Source organism: Chroicocephalus ridibundus, chromosome 1 (genome assembly GCF_963924245.1).
Source record: "Chroicocephalus ridibundus chromosome 1, bChrRid1.1, whole genome shotgun sequence".
Lineage (NCBI taxonomy): Eukaryota > Metazoa > Chordata > Aves > Charadriiformes > Laridae > Chroicocephalus > Chroicocephalus ridibundus.
The window spans coordinates 163,988,511-163,995,879 of NC_086284.1; the positions used below are offsets into that span (position 1 = coordinate 163,988,511).

The 7,369-nt window shown below is 47.9% G+C and overlaps 1 protein-coding gene across 2 annotated transcripts; it reads left to right on the plus strand.

The window, feature by feature from the left end:
- Positions 1-9: 9 nt before the first annotated feature.
- Positions 10-4,226, plus strand: POLR2F (RNA polymerase II, I and III subunit F). 2 transcript variants are annotated; one of them, XM_063322356.1, is made up of 5 exons: positions 10-90; positions 345-414; positions 594-724; positions 2,289-2,360; positions 4,039-4,226. In XM_063322356.1, the coding sequence occupies exons 1-5, from the start codon at positions 71-73 to the stop codon at positions 4,127-4,129; spliced, it is 384 nt and encodes a 127-aa protein (XP_063178426.1). In that variant the 5' UTR covers positions 10-70; the 3' UTR covers positions 4,130-4,226. The 2 variants fall into 2 exon arrangements, with proteins under 2 accessions (XP_063178426.1, XP_063178432.1); XM_063322362.1 differs by lacking the exon at positions 4,039-4,226 and adding an exon at positions 3,106-4,027.
- Positions 4,227-7,369: the final 3,143 nt, after the last annotated feature.

The window sequence follows — 7,369 nt, forward strand, 5'->3', positions numbered from 1 at the left end:
GGTGGCGTCACGGCGGGCAGCCGGAAGTGGTTCCTACTTCCGCCGGGCAGGAAGGCAGCGGGGAGGCAACATGTCTGACAACGAGGACAAGTGAGAGTGGGGTCGGCTCGGGCCGGGGTGGGAAGGGAAGGGAAGGGAAGGGAAGGGAAGGGAAGGGAAGGGAAGGGAAGGGAAGGGAAGGGAAGGGAAGGGAAGGGAAGGGAAGGGAAGGCGTCGGCGTCGTAGGCGGCGGTCGGGTCGGGTCGGGTCGGGTCGGGTCGGGTAGGAGGGAGCCCGTGGCGGGGCGGCCCAGCCAGGCCTGTCCCGGCCCGGCCCGGCCCGCGACGTGCGTGTCCCTCCCGCAGCTTTGACGGGGACGACTTCGACGATGTGGAGGAGGATGAAGGGCTGGAGGACCTGGAGAACGCGGAGGAGGTAGGTGCCCCGCGGACCACCGAGTCGTTCGGCCCGGGCAGGCTCTGCCGACAGCGCAGGCCTGTGTGGCCTGTGTGCCCGCCTGGGCAGTGGCTGGGGAGGCTGAAGGGGCTCTCCCGGCACCGCGGGGCCTCGGGAGTGGGCACAGCCGAGCTGCAGCGCCGGTGTGCTTTCCTCAGGAGGGACAGGACAACGTGGAAATCCTCCCGTCAGGAGAGCGGCAGCAGGCGAACCAGAAGCGGATCACTACCCCCTACATGACCAAATATGAGCGAGCCAGAGTCCTGGGCACTCGTGCCCTCCAGATAGCGTGAGTATTGCACTCCGTGTCTCAAGCGTTGCCACAGCTTCTCCCTTCCCAATGAAAGCTGCTTTCCTCCTTCCTTAAGAACTCCTGGATCTCATGTAATCCTTTACGTGACTGCTGAGCTTGCAGACCACCATCTTGGTCAACACTGAAGCACAGGACCATGGAGCTCTTAGTTGCATGTGAAGTCTCTGTATTGCTCCCTGGCTGAGACTGTGGTGCTTGTGCCTAGAGAGAGGGGCATTCAGTAGCTGCAATGAACTTCCCTAGGTCACAGGCAAAATGAATAGGGAATGTGTCGAGATGATCCAGGTTTCTGTCTTTCGTAAGGGAGCCAGTCTGGGCTGGAAAGCTCAGAACTGGTTTGCAAAATCCAATGTCCAGAATATCTTCAGCTGTAGGAATTGGGAATGGAGTAACCAACACAAAATCTGTTTTAAGTGCAGTTGCGTTGTGGCAAGCTGTAAGTTTTTAAAAGTATTTGGAATGGTGGGGCCTCTTTTATAATAGGTAATACCATTTAAATCCTGTTTTAAGTGCTCTGAAGGCTGGCTGCTCTCAACTTCATCCATGTATCTGTCTAGACTTGTTTTAATAATACATATCAAAAAGTTTCGTGCTTTTTGAAAAACTGCCTTATGAGCAAGATTATTAGGCTGTGGCAAGGTTTGTCTGAAAGCACGTCTCTGAGTTTCATCTTGGTTACATCCACCCTTAAAATGATGCCTCTCTTCTACATTGTTTAGAAGCTTATAGGTGGTGATCAGATCTTGCCTTAATCGTCACTTTGCCAAGCTATTTTTTTGCACAGTCTTCACTCTGTGAAGCTATTTTGCGCACATTCTTTCAACTGGTGGAAAGCCAGAAAAGTGGGGGAGGCAAGAGGAGCCTGTGCCAGGCCTTTAATCGCAAACACTGTGGCGCCTGGTTCTGCTTCACCTACAGATTCTGCCTTCGGTGCTGAACCTAGGCCAGCAGCAGCCCCCAGTGGCCTTATCCACGCATAACGTGAACTTTCTTTGCTGCTGCTGTCTAATGGGTGGATATCGTCAACCATGTTTGCTCTGCTGGTACAACCCTCTGCAAAATGCTTGATTTTTTTCTTCTTAGAGGTAAAGCATATCGTAAAGCCCCTCGATTCCCCCCAAATAAAGCCCATAACGTGTGAGCAAATGGGAATATGAGAGATGTGCTGGAGTTGTAGGAGGCATGCTCATTTTAGTGCTTTCACCCTCTTCATTGGATTAATTTTAGAACCACTCTTTTTCTCACATTTAATTACAGCAGAGGGTGACTAGAAGGATGTGGATCTGACTAGCCCTTGAGAACCAGCTGGTCAGCAGAGGCTGAGGGATGGAACAAGAACATTCCAGTAAAAGCTCAGTCTGTAACCACCTGAGGGAATTTTCTTCCCGAAGTGCATAAGACAGCAAGTTAGATTTGCCCAGGTGGGGTCCCACCCTCCTACTTTACTGGCCGTTGTCCAGGTGACATGGGTAGGCACATGCTTAGCTGTCCTTCTTCTCTCTGTGTGTTTGCTGAAATGATTGTTGATGTTCTGTTCCAGGATGTGTGCCCCTGTGATGGTGGAATTGGAAGGAGAGACAGACCCCTTGCTGATTGCCATGAAGGAACTCAAGTAAGTCCCAGACTTTCGCGGTGAGTGTATTGATTTCCGTAAAGCCAGTAGCCCTCTCCTCATCCCAGCATTTAGCAGCTTATTCAAAGACAAACTTATCTTCCCTTGATAACAGTGAGCCCTGCAGTTGCCCTCCCCTTTTTCACCGTGGGACTTCTCCACACCTGCTCCCTCCCATCCTAGCTGCTCATGCAAAGTACTGATGATGAGGAGTGCTCTGATCTCTTTTACTTCAGAGTCCGAGTGTTGTTTATTTCTGTGATGAGAACCCAAGGTCCTCATCTTTCTGGAATCACTTTAATTCCCTGAGTGGAATTGATTCGAAGCAGCCGTCTGAACAGACCTGTGTTCAAATGAAGTGCAGGCAAAAAAAAATAAAACAAGGGTAAGGCTGGTGGTGTGGACACCCTGTTAAGAATGTTCTTTTTCCACACCTTTGCACACTACTTGTGCTTGCAGGGAGGCATGTTCCCTGCTTACAGAAAGATGAATAAATTCCTTGTGACTGTAGCAGAGGCAGTTTTTGGATGACTACTGACAGGTCCACCTTTCCATAGCAGAGCTCCCTGCTGCCCCACAGTTTGTCTATGTGGTCAGTGACCTAGATCACATGCAGGTGTCCTTCAAGCAGAGCAACTGGACTCTGTTACTGATTAAGTCCCTGTTCTTGAACTGAGTTGTCCCTCTGCTACCCTAGTTTCTCAGTGCATTGCAGTTGCTCTTGCAGATTTTATGTCTCTTACAGCTCCCTTTATCAGTGCCAAAAGCTCCTTAGGTCATATTCCTGTCAGATCTCTGAGCTCACTCTGAGTCGCTTCTGGTCACTGTCTGAGCACGAGCTCTAGAAAGTAAGTCAGAGTGTGACAAAATGTAGTGGCATCCTGGCATCCATCTGCCAAAATTCAGTTGTAATTCTTGGCATGAGGGAGCTGGTTTGCTACTGGGAAAGCAATGGCCCTGAATGTGATCATTAAAGAAGTTGTATTACTTTTCAAGTCTGATATGGTTGAAACCTGATGCCCTGGTTAGATTCCAGGCTGTCTGATTACATTCTGCTGACTTAAATCTACTTCCATTAAGTTAAAGTGTGTTCAGCACTTTCTTGCTTTCTAATTGGAAGCACTGTTAGCAGATGCTGTGCTCCACCCCAGCTGTACTGGGTTTTGGTACATGAATAGTCCATATTTCATATATCCCTCTTAAAATGTAACTCATGCTCTCAGGGTGCAAAATACTCTGTAAATGCCGGTTTGAAATGAAGGTTCTCAGAATTCTGCCACTTTTTGTAGTGTCTTGTGGGGAAAAATCTTTCATCAAACAAGAAGTGGATTTGTTCTTCAAGTCCCTTGAAATTTTTTTCCCTGTATCTATTTTAGATGCTTGATGTTGTCTCATAGTGGGTTCAGATCACAGGGCCCAATTCCTGCAGTAGCAACAGAGGGCTCAACCTCTGTAGGCCTTTGGTTGTTTCACGTCTAAGGGTGCTCAGTGCTTTACACCTACAAAAGAAAGAAGGTTGTTGGGACTTCCCTTTACTATGAAATCACTGGTGCCACACGGGTGTCTCAGTTAAACCTGATGAGCTTACTGAAGCCACCAAACACCTCAGTTCCCATTGCATGCTGGAGTGGTATAGAGATGGCTCTGGCATTTCTGTTCACCTCTGTCCTCCCTTCAGAGCACGCAAGATCCCCATAATCATCCGTCGTTACCTACCAGATGGGAGCTATGAAGACTGGGGTGTGGATGAGTTAATTATCACAGACTGATCAACCTCCATCCATTGATTTGGTTCTTTCTTTTTCCAGAGATGTTTCTATTTTTGTTTATATTTGTGTAAATAAACTATAAACCTTCCCGTTTTAAGTTTAATGTGTTTGGGTTTTTTTTTCTCCCACCTTCTCTTTTATCTCAGTTTTATGTGCCCAAGAGAAGACTCTTACTTCTCCCTACCAACTTGGTCATTATTATTTCTTTTTGTGTCATGGGCTATAAGTAAGATTAGGGAGACAAGTGCCGTGGCTTTTCTTGCAGCTTTTTTTCACCTATGAAGGCCCTACCTTTTAGCTAGGCTAAAGACTGCAGTAACTACTTCCTCCTCCTCCTCCAGCAGTGCTCCTCCCTGGTTATAGCACCGACAGCCAATTAAGCTCCTGCTGTACAAAAATGCTTTTGCAGGTACTTTGGCTTCAGAAAGACTCCAGCCCTCCACCCTTGTCCCTTCTTAAAACGGGAGTGCTCAGACACCTCCATTGGTTCCCCCTAGACAGTTGAGCCTTTGTGCCCTGAGCAGGTTGCTGTGGAAACCCCCAGTTTCCTCTCTGGCCAGGGCTGGCTTTGGGGCTTCTCAGGAGTATCGTAGAGCAGCTCTCATCAAATCACCTATTGTTTCTCTGCTCCTGCTGCTTATCAGAAGTGGGGATCCCCTTTCAGTGGCACTGCCCCAGCCGGAAGCGCAGTCGCCACTTGCCATCCCACCAGCTTGGTAGTTGTAGGTTCTTGCTGCACTTGCTCCTCATACAGTCATTCTGTGACACACGGTCACAGAACTGGTGGTCCTGGGTGCGTGAGTGCTCTCAAGCCATCTCAGTTGTACATACTCTTGGTTCTTATGGTGGGACAGCAGTAGTTAAATCCTAGAGTTCCTTTAATCTGCAGTGTGATGAAAGATCAGTCACTTGTCCCCTTCAGGTAACTGCACTCTCACTTCTGATGTGCGGGGAGGTTACTGCTCAAGTCAAGAGCTGGGTGGATGCATTACAATCTGCACGGGCTTCCAGCCAGCCACTGCCTGTTTTCATTTCTCATCTTTGTGCTCCAAGGGTCTTGCTCTGCATGAGGAAGATTTGAGCTCTTGGATGGAACACACTGAGTCTTTCTCAATTATCTTACTAAAAATTGCTCTCAGAATTTTTCTTTTCTTTTTTTTAAAAGAGAAGAAAGTGGAAGGTGCACCTCAATTATGATTTCTGCTTTACATTAATTTTTCTTTTTATGCTGATCCAGGAAGAGTATTTCCAACTAGTTTGTGATACAGCTTGAGCGTTCTCCATGCTGTATGTGTGGTCAGTGCCTGCACATGAGCATCCATGTCCCAAAGGGAGTTCATATCCACCTGCCTGGGAACTCAGCTCATATAACCAGCCATGAATGTCATTCTCTTACTGCTCCCTGTAAAAGCACCAGTCCATCCTTCCTCTGTTGGCGTGCACATCAGAGGTTTTGGAGGTCGTAATGCAAGAGCTGAATGGGTCCCTCAGCAAAATGACAGGTCAAAGGGAATGTGGAAACGCTTGCAGGTGTGGGAAGGGGGTCAACTGTGAGGAACACAAATGCTTCCTGGTCCAGGCCGTCCTTACCAAGAAAAGGTTAATTTGCAGCACTGTGGCCTTCAGCCTTCTCCCCCCACCCTCCATGGAATCCTTTAATCACGTTGGTGCGGTGAAATTTCAGCCCTGAAATGGTGCCTTTGTGCAATCGTTTTGGCGTCCGCCATGGAGCGCGGGGGTCGTTTTCTTGTCTTTTTTTTTTTTTTTTTTTAAATGGATTCTTTGTTTCCTACCAGCCTCCCCTCCCCAGCCTTGCATCTGTATCAGATACGATTAAAGGGATAGGGAAGGATGCGGGCCAGCCACTGCTAGGCTGCAGGAGGAGTGGTTAACCCCTCTGTTACCAGTGGCATTTTTCAGCCCTGTCTTAGTTGTGAGGAGGCATCCCCTTCCACTAGAGAATGGTTGAGGCAGAGCCCACTTGCTTTCTTAATTTGTTTTTTGAAGAGCCGGAGAACGGCGCTTATGTGTGGCTAAGAACTTTCTTTTACTGCTCTTCCGTTCATCCACATCATGTCCATTTTCTCTCCCACCCCTGTGATCAGCTCTCCTACCCCAAACTCCGCCATGGCTTCCCTTGTTCCCCACACATGCTCCTGACCTGCTCAGCAGTGCAGGAGTTCCCTTCTGCACTCTTCCCACAGCCTGTAATTTTGGGGTAGAGATTTATCCTCCTCTCCAGTGAATGGCCACAGTCCTATTTTGCATGGAACAATTTAGCTGGCATCACCATTGTTAGATCCATTAAGCCATTCTGCTGCTGATGCTCTTGGCCCTGTAGAGGACTTCATCCAAATAGTGCTGTGAGTTTTAAAAGCTTTGAACACGTTCCACAGTTCCTAGACGTCCTGCTTACTCTACTCACACAGAAAGTATTTAGTGAACACAAACTCGCTGGAACGATCACATGCGTCAGCACTGAAACCCTTTGAAATCAATTTGTAATTGTGGAGTCTCTGTGTTAATTTAGATCCCACCTTGATACCATTGGCCTTGAGAGATGTTCTTAAGCAGACCGATATCTGCTGTACATTTTCTTTCCAAACTTCTTCATGTAGCCTCCCAGGACCTGAGTACACCCAGGATGTCTTCTTCAACAAGTAAGAAGATGTATACATCTATTCTTGAGTATACTCTCTGTGTGCGAGTGTTTGTATTTAGGTTCTTGCTTGTGGAAGGCAAAAGGCCAGGGGCAAAACTAATGGTTCTACATTCTACAGCAAAATTAATGGTTGCTTCAAAAATACACAAGTTTGTGTATGTGGGGAAATTTTTTTTTTGAAGGTACATCATCTGCCACCTGGTGATGACGTACCAAGACGAGAAACCCCACGCTTCTATTCTGGAGAGCATGAACAATCACACTAAGAAATTCTTGGGTGAAGCACATGCAAAACAGCGCTCTTAATGGCACACGCTGAATCTTAGCTGAAGAACAGAAATCAGTGTTACTACGTTTATCACTGAAGAAATGATGAGCTGGGGCGTGAACAGAAGATGAGTTTCATCTCTGTGAAGGTGTCTGGTAAAGCCAGTCAGAATTCTGCCTGTATCCTCTCCATGACAGGCAGAGGAAGGCTGTGCACAGGATCTGTGTGGTGGTGGTGGGACCCATCATGCGCTTACTGGGGGAAAAAACAGAGACTTGCAGGAAAGAGGTCAAAAAAACCCAGACACATG

What these genes read in the sequence shown, in the direction of transcription:
- POLR2F (XM_063322362.1), top strand. Translation starts at nt 71, where the DNA reads ATGTCTGACAACGAGGACAA. An exon ending in ACCTGGAGAACGCGGAGGAG is followed by an intron (nt 415 to 593) that starts GTAGGTGCCCCG and finishes TGCTTTCCTCAG; the next exon opens with GAGGGACAGGACAACGTGGA. An exon ending in ACTCGTGCCCTCCAGATAGC is followed by an intron (nt 725 to 2,288) that starts GTGAGTATTGCA and finishes GTTCTGTTCCAG; the next exon opens with GATGTGTGCCCCTGTGATGG.